Source organism: Lethenteron reissneri, chromosome 64 (assembly GCF_015708825.2).
Source record: "Lethenteron reissneri isolate LAM-NWPU_2019-01 chromosome 64, ASM1570882v1, whole genome shotgun sequence".
Taxonomy (NCBI): Eukaryota; Metazoa; Chordata; class Hyperoartia; order Petromyzontiformes; family Petromyzontidae; genus Lethenteron; species Lethenteron reissneri.
This window is the reverse complement of record NC_083842.1, coordinates 2,105,034-2,118,816: the sequence shown is the minus strand read 5'-3', so window position 1 is coordinate 2,118,816 and position 13,783 is coordinate 2,105,034. Positions and strand designations below refer to the sequence as shown.

Here is a 13,783-nt window from a genome sequence, read left to right as displayed (position 1 = left end):
TACTCATTTGAGGCTGAGTCGACCTAGGGGAGGCCCAATACTGGTTCAGATTATCATCACAGGTGTTGGCCGTGAGAGCGAATCGAACTCGGGTCGCCTGGTTCGTAGCACAGTGCGCTAACCACTACGCTACCGCTCTACACTACCCCTCTCCACTCCGCACACACTTTGACACACTTGTCCGAGTACGCACACATTCACGCAAACACTCCAAACATGAGGCCGACTCGTTATATCTCTCGGAGGATCGCTCCTCTGAAAAATAGTTCCGCAGTTCAATTTGAAATTACGAGTTCGCGTTTTAAGTCATATAAAATAGTTTTTATTTAATGGAGACTGGTTCGAAAGTAACGGGTGTTTGTAAGTCGGGCGCTCGTAAGTCGAGGACTAGCAGTGTATGTTGTGACGGCTGCATTTTTTTTTTACAATAGGAGTTTTGTGAATAAATGTACCGGGTTTCACTGTTTTTCAGATGGCGAATAGTACCTCACTGAGCTACTTAGTAGGAGGGCTGAAGCCCAATACTCTGTATGAATTTGCTGTCATGGTGACCAAGGGCCGACGTACCAGCACGTGGAGTATGACCGCGCATGGCACGACACTGGAAGATGGGTGGGTTCAATCATTGCTTTGCACACAACAGGAATTTGCTTCCTAAGCGACGTGTATGTTGATTTTATCTCTGACTGCACTGCCATAGAGCTTTGCATGACGGGATTGTATGTAAAAAGTCATGTGAGTATTCAATATTCGTGGAAAACAATGTAATCACATTTTATGTAATTTCAAACGAATGTCTATAATCTAATGTTTTTTTGTGTAATTTTGTTGACATTTAAATTTATGTTTGACTTTTCTGAAGGGGTTTTGTTGCGATATTTGTATCAAAATTCAAACCGTCAATCTATTGGGCACAGAACTCTCATCCGAGCTCTCATGCGGTGGCTTTGTTATTAATTTGCCAGCCTTCATAGGTGCTCGCTAACAGCACTTGCCACAACTGTCTATTTTGGCTATACAGAAGATATTTATCTTCTTCTTTGTCCTGCAGGTGTGTGTAATTTGGATTAAATTTGTGTTTGTTTCGTAAAAAAATTGCTTAGTGATTGATGGAACTTATGGATTTGAGGCAGATTATGAATTCATAATGAAGATGACAACGGCGATAATGATTATAATACCATATTTCTGATGCTGTGCAATATGCTGTTGCATGCTAGTGAGTGCTTGTGCTTTGCATGTGTGAGAAGAGAGAACACAGTTCAAAGAATAACCAATCAATACATGTGTCCTTACACGGAAAGTCCCATATAGCCAGTTACCCAGCTAGTTTGCAAGGAGGATTTGTTGTGCATTTGCACAGAACAAAAAAACAACCACCATTAAATACCTACGCATAATCAGAGTCAGCGGAAACTATTTTCGATTTAAAGCTTTCGTGACTGCAGGGATGCATCTTCTTGGTTCTTTTGGTAAATTCACGTAGAAGGGAAATAATAAAATAATAAAACATAATAAAATAAAAATTCTCACGACGTTTCGGCCACAACACAAGCAGCCATCCTCAGGTGAAGAAAAAGAGCTGTCGGAAAGACAGCGTCACAATCATTGGGACGCTGTCTCCGTGACTTTACCGAAAGAACCAAGAAGATAAACTATTTTATTTGTATTTATCAGTGGCTGTTAATCACACATAAGCTGTTCAGTCGTATGCTGCATTGCTCATTATCTCCGGGAATTTTAAGGATAAGAGGAGTTACCCAGAGGTGTCAGCCAATTATTCCTGTCATGTGTATCTATCCGGGCGTGTCTGTGGATAAGCAGAGTTTGTTTTGTGAATAGATACACAATCAAATCCCCAAATAATGCCCTCAAAATCAATATGGATAATAGGAATTCCACTGTAGTTCGGGTTCAGCTCATGTCCCAATGTGCTTGCCTTATCTGCTTGTTAGAAGGTTCTCGTATTCCAGTGTCTGTTCCTTATGCAGGGATCCTCTCTTTTCTTAAAAAAAAAAAGCCTCAACAAGTTTAAATCGGCAACATAAATATATATGTGCACATGCTTAAATGTAGCACTTAATTTAATTGAAGCTAAGGAGGTGTACATTAGTTATCATCTATATTCGTTGCATTGAAACGTGGGCTATAGTTTGATCATCACTGTTACCATGTTCGTGTGGCTTTTTCCCCGGGTGCTCCGGTCTTTCCTCCACATTTAGAAACACGCGTTTAGAGTATTTGGCTGCTATACATTTCCGCATGATAAGCCACTTCTTTCCGCCATCAATTGTGGCCAGGAACATCTGAAAAAGAGCTATATTGCTCAGTGGTGCCTTACCTGGTAAAATAAAACTAGTTAATAGTATCTGTCTCCTTGTACCTGTTTTCCCTGTACTGTATATTCATACGATTTCTTTCCATTGGCACTTGTTGTCTTCGTAATTAAACAAATAATTTCGTGACGCTGAGTTGGCAGTGGTGCACAAGAACAAATACCAAAAGAATAACACATTCATCAACAGCACAGCCTGAAAAGGAACGTACGTAAATAGGTGACGTTTTGGGTGATCGGCCTTCTTTATAGCACATAATGTGCTATGAAGAATAGCAATCGCGCCCAGATCATGTGTTATGACAAAGGCTCATTTCTCAAACATTGCCTATCATATACTTTTTTTCGATTTAAAGCTTTCGTGACTGCAGGGATTCATCTTCTTGGTTCTTTCGGTAAAGTCACGTAGAAGGGAAGTAATAAAATAAAAAAATAAACATAATAAAATAATTCTCACGACGTTTCAGCCACAACGCAAGCAGCCGTCCTCAGGTGAAGAATGAAACACCACCAAGCTTGGAGCGTATATTTACTTATATATTTTTCCTTTGAAGGTAATGTTATTGAGGAATGTGTTACATTTGTTATTGTCTCATTGGGAATGTTTTACTCATAAACAGATTATGGGTGAATTTAAATGCAGTGTAACCCACTTTTGTTAATAGCAATATGAGTAAACAGATGACTCCGATGTGTATATTGTTAAATAGCTAAAATTAGTCGAGGGATGCAAAGGATGCCTGCAAATATACATTAGCACCCTGGAGTCAGCTCATTAGCTTTACATATTAAAGCCTGTTCCAGTGTACACCACACAGTCACAAACATGCATCATACAGCTTGAAGTCATATGGAAATTACACACAAAAGAATACAGCCACTCCAGTGACAATTACAGTGATAATTGTCGAAATGTGCAGACTCATTGTGCCAAGAGCGGCTCCCTAGCCGACTGCCACCTCTCACGATCCTGGAATGCCACAATCCATTCAGCACCTGCAGATGAACTGATGTCATCGCTCCATCTCTGCGGTGGACGTGCTCGCAGACATATTCTATTCCTTGGCTGCTACTACATTATTATTCTTGGTCATCATTAATCCGCCCTTTTAGTGACATGTCCAGCCCAAACCCACATACTTTTCTTAATCGATCAGATGATGTCATTAACCTACGTTTGTTCTCTAATCCATGTACTCATCGCTTTTCTCTCAGTATAATTCCAAGCATGATTATACCTACTCAGGTTTTATCCACACTTATCAGTTTTTGTTTTATATTTTAGTATTATAGACCATTTTTTGTGAACAATGTGTCATTGCAGGTAGTACGCAGTGAATTAAAACTTTGTTCCACCATTGGAACCTCATTTGCCAGTAGCAACATATTTTGATAATTAAATTATCATATTTTGCTACTGGCAAATGAGGTTCCAATGGTGTAAATGCTTACCCTCGAGCTCTCATACTCTGATGGTGCATTGTCCTTGAGTTGTGCGCCTTTTGGTGTCATCTGGTCCAACACCATGTGAGACTAGGCTCTAAAGAAAGCTGTCTCGAGTGTGGACCAATCAACTTCAAGGACAGTGCATACATTATCAGAGTTATGTTTTTTGTGTGCATTCCGACTGCAGGTATTGTGGTCAATGCAAACATGACTCCTTGTAAAAAAGGTGTCAGTTTTGTTTCCAGATAAAAGGGTAAAAAAACAATTATCATATTATAAAACTTTGTTCTTTAGGAACATTGCTATGGTTAATTTTTATTATCAAGTTCAGCTTTCCAAAAACACTCAAACCCGCTCTTGTCCACCTCTTTGTTTCATATTTCTTGATTTTGGTCGCCTTCGTTTAGGTAAAAACATACTGTGCTGTTTTCCACTTGTCCCTCCGTTCACAAATTTATTGTACATTACCTTTTTTTACTCATATTCTTGGGTCTTTCGGTAAAGTCACGTAGATAGGTTCAAATAAAATAACAAAAAACTACGACGTTTCGATCGCAACACAAGCGGTCGTCTTCAGGAAAAGGGGAGTTAGCTTCCAAGGCAAACTGTTTATAAGGGTTTGAAATGGGCATAGCCCAAATGTCAGCAGCCAATGACAATGTAAGTGGTTGGTAGCCAACCCGACGGTGGTTGCTTTTCCACCAATCAAAGGGCTGCCAGGTTAAAATTAGCATGTTAGTGAGAGATTAGCATGTTGATGGGAGATCGCAGAGCCGCAACCAAGGGGTGAGCGCGTGAAGTGGCTGTGTTGGAGTGAACCCTGTGAAAGTGCAAGTTTGAAATGGGCGTAAAGCACAACTAACATCGGAAGGTGGTAGGATGGGAACATCACAGCCAGTTATGACTTAAACTGGTTGATAAGGTCCTTCCAATGATTGCTCAGTTTATACCCATCTTCTCGGTGGAAATTGTGTCTGTGTCTATATATATGGATGGCTTCATGAACGAATCTTTGTTGAAAATCCCAGCTTTGCAGACTTCTCTATTCGGGTTTTTAACATGTCCTGCAGCACATTCCCATTTTCAATGCACTGCCCTGTTAGTCTGCGAGCTCTTTCATTGCGTAAAGTCCTGTCATCCATGAATCAATTTGTTCCTCTAGGTCTTTGCTTCTGTTGCATAGAGTTAGCCTAAAATCAGATACTTGCCGATCTAGATGCTTGATGTTAACTATCTCAGTTTTCCCTGCAATTACTTTTGGCCTCTATTGGTTGTTCTGAAGTGCAACTGGCAACGCACCAGTTTGTGATCACTTTCTGTATTTTATTTGCCGAGGACAGAGACATCTACGATGATCTGGAGTTTGTCTGCTCGACTCAAGTCAATCTCGTTCCAAAAGTCACCCTATCGGTTCCTCCACGTTTTCCTCCACACCTTTAAAATATACGTTCATAGTTATTGCGATCTGCATGCAATTCCTCCATTAATTTTATGATTCTGTCTATTTCATGCATTGTGGGATTATCTTGAGGGCTACCATTTTTAAATTATCAATAATGTCCTTAATGGTTGGCTTCATGCACATGTTGTATCATTGCAAATTCTATAACCTGTTTGTTATTCTTGGTTCTTTCGGTAAAGTCACGTAGGAAAATAATAATAAAAATAAAACAATAATAAATTGTTCTTGCTGTGGTTTTCACACCTGATGATGATTGCTTGTATTGCAATCGAAACGTCGTGATAATTTTATTGTTTTATTTTTATTATTTTATTGGTTTTTTCTCTTCTACGTGACTTTACTGAAAGAACCAAGAATATGAATCCCTGCAGTCATGAAAGCTTTAGATCGAAATTTAACTTGTTTGTTATGTTCTCTACTGTTCTATTCCAATGTTCTGTGAATTCTGAATGTGTTTTGGCATTTTCATCATATTTCCAAAATCTCATTTTCTTTCATCATCAAGCATTTTGCTCGTTTTCTGTTGCCCTCCGGCATTTGGGGTCCCATAACCTGCCAGCGAGGCTTGAACAGTTCACATGGTGTAAAATAGCACTTAACCTGACAGAAGAACGGTGGTGATGTCACCACAACATTTTCCTGTGTTTGTGTGTCTTGGTCTAAAAAGCTCCAACATCAGCACCCAAGGACCTCACGGTGGTGACCCGTGAAGGAAAGCCACGCACTGTCCTGGTCAATTGGCAACCCCCAGCAGAGTCCAATGGAAAGATTACCGGTAAGTAGAGATCAAACATCTAAACACCTATTTTATAACTATGCAAAATACATTTCAAGCAGCATCGAATCCAATGTTTGTATTTACATAGATGTGGGTCCATATAAGTAACTGCATTTGACTTTCATTCTGTCAATCACAACCTTGATTTGAGTAATTGCTGTCACACAGGCTCCAGTGAGCACCCATTCTGTGTGAAATAGAGACCTATGGTATATGAAATGCAATTGACGTTTGACCTATGACCCTTAACCTTGATTTAAAAAATAATCATATGCTTAGACCTGGAACAATAAGTTGATTAAGTCAATGGACAAACAATTTGCAGCAACCTGCTGCGACCGACGGTCACGTCCCACCTCCACCTCTGATCTCGAATCCTGATGGCCCGTGCTCCCGCTCGCACATCAGTGAGGAAAAATAATAAACTAGCACTCGACGACGCGTCAAACAAATCGTCCACACGCGTACTCGGCATGCATCAGCCCCCATCTGTTTGTATGTTTCCTTCTCCCCTAGACGCATCCGTTATGAGCTCTGGCGGACAGGCTCTGACTCCCATATTAATATGGGGCAACAATCGAGAAGTACGACCGATGTCGCACTTGCTCTCACTGAAAACACCTGAATTTGCAGCAACAACGATTAAATTCGCCCCGTTGTGCCTTAGGCAAACCAGTATTCTCGTTACAAGGGCTTCTGCCCACGTTTCATCTGACCCGGCTCTCTCCTACATCGCTTCCGCGATGTTTGTCGCCACCACCTCGCAACACGCGGGCTCTCTCCTCCATCGCTTCCGCGATATCGATCGCCACTGCCTCGGCTCACTCTGTACATACTTGCACAGTGATGATGAAGATAACGATGATGTTCATGATGATAATGTTGTTGCTTATGCTTGCGTGGTGTTGATGATAACGATTATAAGTTGTGGTGTTTTTGGCGCTGCTAATGTTGTTGCTTCTACTATTGTTTATTCAGGAAAGCCTTTAGAAACTCCAATTAATTAACATTTTGTATGTGTAACGAAACAGTACAACCCTGAGATACCTCGCACATACAGGGCAAAAACACTCAAAGGTCCTTGAGGAAATGTTCATGTACCCGATTGTTGTATTGGCACCTCCTCACCATTTTACAGCCGCGCATGATAGGAAGTTTCACAAATCTGTGTCATCCACTAACCTATTGCTTCCAAAGTGTGGAGGTTTTTAGACTTGAAATGCTGTGCTGTTTAATCTTGCTGAGCATTTTTATTTCCTGTTCAATGTATTTTTATATGTTTCTGACTATAATGATTTAAGTCCAAATATATCATGTTAACACATATCCAAAGGTTAATTTGGCTCCATGTAATGTCAGGTTTTTGATTGCTGGCTTTTGTACTCTCATGTTAGCACTATTCATTAAAGCAATATGATTGCTCTCTGTTTTATTTCTAGCTCTTGAAACGTTCCTGTTTCATTGCTAATATGAATGCTGGTCACATATCCATATATTCTTGTAATATGCCTTCTGCCTCTTGTACAGCAATGCACCTACTGTGTAAAATTATCTGATTCTCATTATATTTCTGTTCACTCTATCCACCTGCTGAGTTTTTCAATTTTCTCCTGCATTGTACGGTATGCCCTCTGGCTCTTTTAATCTCCTGACTTTTGTGTCATATCTGTGTTTAAATAGTTGGTCTAGATGTGTATTCCCACCGGATTTTCCCCCTTTAAGTTTATTTGGGCTTCCTAACCACGCGTGATACACGGCTGTCAAGAATAACATTCCTTGAAACGTTTCTGCAGGATGTTATTATATAATTGATGTATATTCATCCCATAATTGTGTCTTCCTTGTTCAAATGCGTATGGGGTGGTGCTCATCTCAATTCTCAGCCATGACCCAGTGGTGGGAATTCGACATTTATATGATGGCTGCCAATCTTTCAACAGGGCAATCATTCCATAATTTATGCACAGTGGTAATCATTTTATCGATCCCAGGGATACTGGGGGCCTGAATTAACCTCTTCATGGGGTTTGTTAGTTAAATCAACCACTTTGCTCTCGAACTACCGAGCCATATATTAATATGGTACCTATTAATTTTCATAACGCCTGCTCGCTCTTGATAAAGAATTTCACATCAGTTCATCCATCTCTTATATTCTTACTAAGTATTGTGACATTTATGCTGGTTCTGGAATTGGGTCTCTTGCATGCGCACCACAGGATACATGATCTACTATTCAGCGGACGTGAACATGCAGCTGCATGACTGGGTGGTGGAGCCTGTGGTGGGAGACCGCCTATCACACCAGGTGCAGGAGCTTACCCTGGACACCATCTACTACTTCCGCATGCAGTCGCGGAATGCCAAAGGAATGGGGCCTGTGTCAGACCCTGTCCGCTTCCACACACCAAAAGGTGCCACCACACATCATTCTCCACACATTCAGTGACTATCTACATGAACAACAGCTGTGTTCTTAACACCATTAATGATGCTTAACCAGCAACAATGCACAAACTAAATGCATGTTTATATGTAATTTATATAAGTCTGTGTGCTAAAAATCGGCGCTGCATTGGTAGGCTTGTGGACATTGCAAAATATACACACAAATATTCAGAACTTTATCAATTATTTTAACGCATTTAGAAACTGCAGAGAAAAAAACTGTTTGAAGTGCTCCATGGGGAGCCTTCTGAGCCCCGCTCATCTCATCAGCAAGTGCCAAGAAACGCAATTTGTGCAGTAACACTGGAAAGACAAAGGTGTCACCGGTTTTGTTAATTGAGGCCCGGCTGTAGTTCATATTTGACGCATACGCTCTACACAAGGCAATCACAGTAGAAAGGCGCACGATGTCAGCAGATTGAAGAAAACAGTGGGCCAGTGCAATACAAATAGCAAAGTCTAAGAGTTAGCCTCCAGAGGGTTTTTCAGCCAGGATTTATACTTGTGCAAGGATAAATATGTTTTCAGACAGCATATTTGAACAGTTTTAGTGTTAGATGAGGACTATGTAGAGGCATCTGTCATTGAGAGATCCCAGGATGAGGAGTAAGTCCAGTGGATGCTCCTCTCCAATTAATTAGGTCAGCTACCTCAGAGTGAAGTAAAAGTGCTGATTCTGCACTTGGAAGGAGCCAAGAGCAAGTTGAGTAGAGCTGAAACCTCCAAAAATGTGGATGACAACCAACCCAGTGAGGGGAAGGGCAAAGAGGCTGCAAGAATTCCTGCAGAGGCTGGAGCAGCAGAAAAAAATTAACCCGTAAAAACAACGTTTTTCACTATAAATCCTTTATATGTAAGATCACCTCTTGACATGCCCCGTATATTCCCGAGGGCACTAGCGTTGACCCGTTTTACCACTTTCAAGAACCTGGCGGCTTCAATTTAACGGCTCTATAAATAGTCTCCATTGTACAGCATGGGGGCAGGTATTTCATGCCATGTGGTTAGTCAACATTTACGTCATCATGAAACGGGCGGCTAGAGTCCTCTCGTCCTCTGGCTTGAGATGGCTGCCACCTATGGGTCAGATGATTGCCTGGCACCATTAAGCAATTGGTAATTCAATATTTAATTTTTTTCCCTAAACAGTGTAAAATTTTTGAAATTTTTTTACGAAAATTAATTGTCATGCACAACGAGTCTGTGTGCAAAATGTCAGCTCGATTGGATCACAGGGAAGTGGGTTAAAAAACGACCGAAAGGTTTGCACGGTCCTAAGCAAGCAAGCAAGCACGCAAGCAAGCAAACTTAATATAAAGGATTTAAAAAGACAAAAACCAGAGTATCAGAGTCTTCGGATGAGTATTCTGATGCCTTGTAGATATTGTGTTGAAAAAATAATACAAATATTAATGAAATGTTAAAATCTTAATTAACGTGGAATATGAATTGTACGAATTAAATGTAATAAAAATGTATGTGTTAATGATTATTATCGATTAAATGTAACGATTAATTCGTATGCATATGATCATGAAGATAATTATGCATATGATCAGGAAGAATAGTTTGAATACGATTTTATTAATCCACCTTGATAATTAGTTAATTTAATGAAACAATAAATTAATAGATTATCGCATGAATCAAGTCATTATTTTCATCATTGCATTTCACGTTGTCTCGAGGTATGTATTATAAATCGTGATAATATCAATGATTTTCCCTTGAACATTTACTGATTCTCGCTTTAGCATTTATGCGTAATTATGTCAGGTCTCAGAATTCAGATCTCACCACAGGATACAATTCTCGCAATTGAGAGTTAGGAAAGGAACACACAGACCCTTTTTGATTTAAGCAACTTTAATATCAACTTACATTGACATCCAAACATACTGATCAGAGTAGAACTACAGTACCCATGCAAATATACGTACTCATCACTTTGGAAAGCATCAATGATCAAATCTCATGATTATGTGATTTAAAGAAAACAAAAGACAAACATTTCCTGGTAAAGCGGTAATACAATAATTTGTTAGTGATGATCTGTGCTATTTGTTAGATGAGATTATTCTTGGCCTGCAACGTGTACAAAGTGCAGTTACACATTCCTGCGGAGGGAGCTGGTAGGAACGTTGGGTTGCTCGGTCAATGGCCAGGGTCAACGGCGGCGTGGTGTATTCCGCAAATATGCCCGACTGTGAGGGCGGGCACAAGCCGTCGTGAGTAGGTTAAACGTTGAGTTTTATAAGGGCACCACGGGGTGACCAGCCCCTCCCCATCCAGCCCTACCCCTCCCACCCCCCACCCAGCCCCACCCTCCCCACCCAGCGCCTCACCCCAGCCCCTCCACCCCCTCCCCACCCAGCCCCTCCCCACCCTCTCCACCCAGCCCCACCCCTCCCATTTTTGGATGCACGACGGACGGACGGACACAATAATCCGCTATGGGCTGGTGTCACCAGGAGGTTCCTACCAGTAATAGTGAGTGAGTGTAAAGTGAATGTGCCATCTCTCTTTTCCCCGAAAAGTACCTCTAGTCCAACAAGGGAGTGTTGAATGGTAGGCTTGGTCCACTGCTGGAGTGTGCTTCTAGCCACGCTGCTCACTGCACGTCCGCAGCGTTGTCTGGACTTTATGCTTGATCGACCGCTGGAGTGTGCTGCTATCCTTGAATCAGCATGTTTTGCTGTCAGTTATCAGCTCTGCCACGCATTTGCAGGTTGTCTGCACACCAGGATCGATCTAGCAACTTGAGCACACTGAGGCCATGATCGAAGTCCTTGGCTCTGCAAGAGACGTAAAAAAGTAATGAAAAATATCAAAGAAAACTTGGCTACTGTCAGGGACACTTGGAGGAGTCTGACTAAGCAAGAACTCAACTCTTCTAGATTTGAAGCTTTCGTGACTGCAAGGATTCATACTCTTAGGTTTTTTCGGTAAAGTCACGTAGGTAAAAAAAAAATTTAATAAAAGTAAAATAAAAAATCACGACGTTTCGGAGGCAACACAAGCTTCCGTCTTCAGGTGGAACCGTCACAGCACGATTGCTGTATCAAGTAATACATTGCTGTATCAAGTAATACAGCAATTTTGCTGTGACGGTTCCACCTGAAGACGGAAGCTTGTGTTGCCTTCGAAACGTCGTGATTTTTTATTTTACTTTTATTGTATTTTTTACTTGCTTGACTTTATCGAAAAAACTCAACTCTTAGCGACTCAGATGGCTATCCCTGGAGTTTGCCTCTGCATGACTGACGAATATGATTTGTGTCTATTATATAGGAATTTCTACCTTATTTCGTTAATTCCCTTGGCCATGTCAGAGCCCAAAGCTCCTCCCACTGTCACGCCCTTCGAGCATTCATCAGGACAGCCTTAGTTCAACTTTTATCCTGGTTCTCTAGGCCTCTTGTGGTGTGGGAACACCTCCATTCATCTGTGAGTGTCCATGTCTTTGTTGGTCCCCTCTCCTATTGAGCCTGCTTCGCTGGGTTAGATTCCCACTTCACAATCAACACAGTGGCAATTATCTGAAATGGTACTGGTTACCCCTCTAGGTTGACTCAGCCTTAAATTTAATACCTGGTGTGGCATGTAAAGATCGACACTGGAAAGACAAAGGCGGTTGGGCATGGCTCTGGTTTATACACCCTTGAATATATATTATTTTTGGTCATGTAGAATTGACAATTAGTATATATGTTGTCCTGAATGATCCTTAGGTTCGGTACTTTAACACCGAACTTCTATAATTTCATAGTTTTCAGGCTTCAAATGCTTAACCCAGACCTTATGCTAATAATTTAGGGATAACAGTGATTGTAAATTAGAATTTACAAAAGTCGTATTTAAAACATTTGGACCTTGAGCTGCATCGTCATATAACAGTACATCCTATCATCAAAGTTAACGTTTAATACCGTGATGTTTAAGAATATTCATATGTGGTGGTTATCATTCTGAACATTTCCATTATACAAACACCAAGACTTGTATAAATAAAAAACGGCTTTGATGCTGCATGTGGCTTTCCTGACATGGGCACAGTTAAAAGCTAGTTTCCAGCGGCAATGGAAAACTGGCACAACAATTATTGATATCTCAGCTGACACTGTTTGGTGTCATGACCCACTGCTGAAGATGGCTAAAATGACCAGATGTCGTTCTACTGTATACCTAACCCATGGGATACTCAGCATTCATACTTCCAGGGTACACCTCGTTGGTAAATACAGCCGCAAGAAAATTATGAACAATGGCCTCTCAATGATTGGTAATGGTACCGTCACTATATAATCTTATATAAGTGACCTGTCATGTACATCAAATTACAAATTCATATATGCAGGTGACATAGACCTTGCTGCACAGGGCACGAAACTTGAAAACATTGCCAATACTCTTAACATGATCTTATGTTTTGATTTAAAGCATATACCTGGTGTTAGACTCCAAACAAATCCCTCCAAAACTACCACAAGTGTGTTCCACATGGATAATCATGCAGTGGTAGCCTTGTGTGCATAGACTCCACTCCAAGATATCTAGGGGTTATGGATAGAATACTGACCTTCAAGCCCTGCTGCAGAAACTTGCAGGAATGACCTTGTGCGTCTCAGCTGATGTACTGCAAACTGCAGCTCTCTCACTGGTCTACTTCGTGGTGGAGTAATTGTGCTTCTGCCTGGTCTGGAAGCTTGTACACACAACTGCTAGATGCACAATCAAATAATGCAATGAACATAATTGGAATTCTGAAGCGGACACCAATCTCAATTTCCTGTCCATAATGGCTCCATGTTCTGGCAGACATTCTGCTGCTAAATATTCGCAGAAACATGCCAACTACAAGGGAATTCACATGTTTTCTTGCCAATGACAAATAACCCATCAACCAAGAATTCAACAACGTACCATGCCGCCTACTCCAAGCCCCCCTATCCACCTACTGGCATTGCGCCCTCAACATCCTAGAATCTCACCCACATCCAGAAGAATGCTGGTGAACAGAGTGGAACAATTGCAGACGTCAAGAATAAACACCTTATTCAAGACCCAAACAATGCATCTCCAGGCTTTGCAATTCCTTAAAGACACTAGCATACCATCAACTGCTTCAGAACATTAACAGTCTGATGTGTGCATCTCTTTTATAAATGGAAAATTTAAGACATGCCACAGTACGATTGTGGCCATGAAACCCAAATTATGGAACACAGAGTAAACCACTAATTCTATACTCCTTTAGAGCAGGGGCGGTTTCTTCATTAGGGCGATTGGGCGACGCACCACCAATGTCATTCAA

The 13,783-nt window shown here is 41.0% G+C and overlaps 1 protein-coding gene across 3 annotated transcripts in view; it reads left to right on the top strand.

Moving 5' to 3' along the window:
* Window positions 1-5,564: 5,564 nt before the first annotated feature.
* LOC133358965 (neogenin-like) overlaps window positions 5,565-13,783 on the top strand; it is an 85,629-nt gene continuing 77,410 nt past the window's right edge. For 2 of the 3 annotated variants that reach the window (XM_061577342.1, XM_061577341.1), the window contains exons 1-2: window positions 5,565-6,018; window positions 8,241-8,435. In XM_061577342.1, the coding sequence (XP_061433326.1) occupies window positions 8,246-8,435 (190 nt within the window). In that variant the 5' untranslated portion in view covers window positions 5,565-6,018; window positions 8,241-8,245. The remainder of the gene's footprint in view (window positions 6,019-8,240; window positions 8,436-13,783) is intronic. The other variant, XM_061577343.1, reaches the window with a different exon arrangement.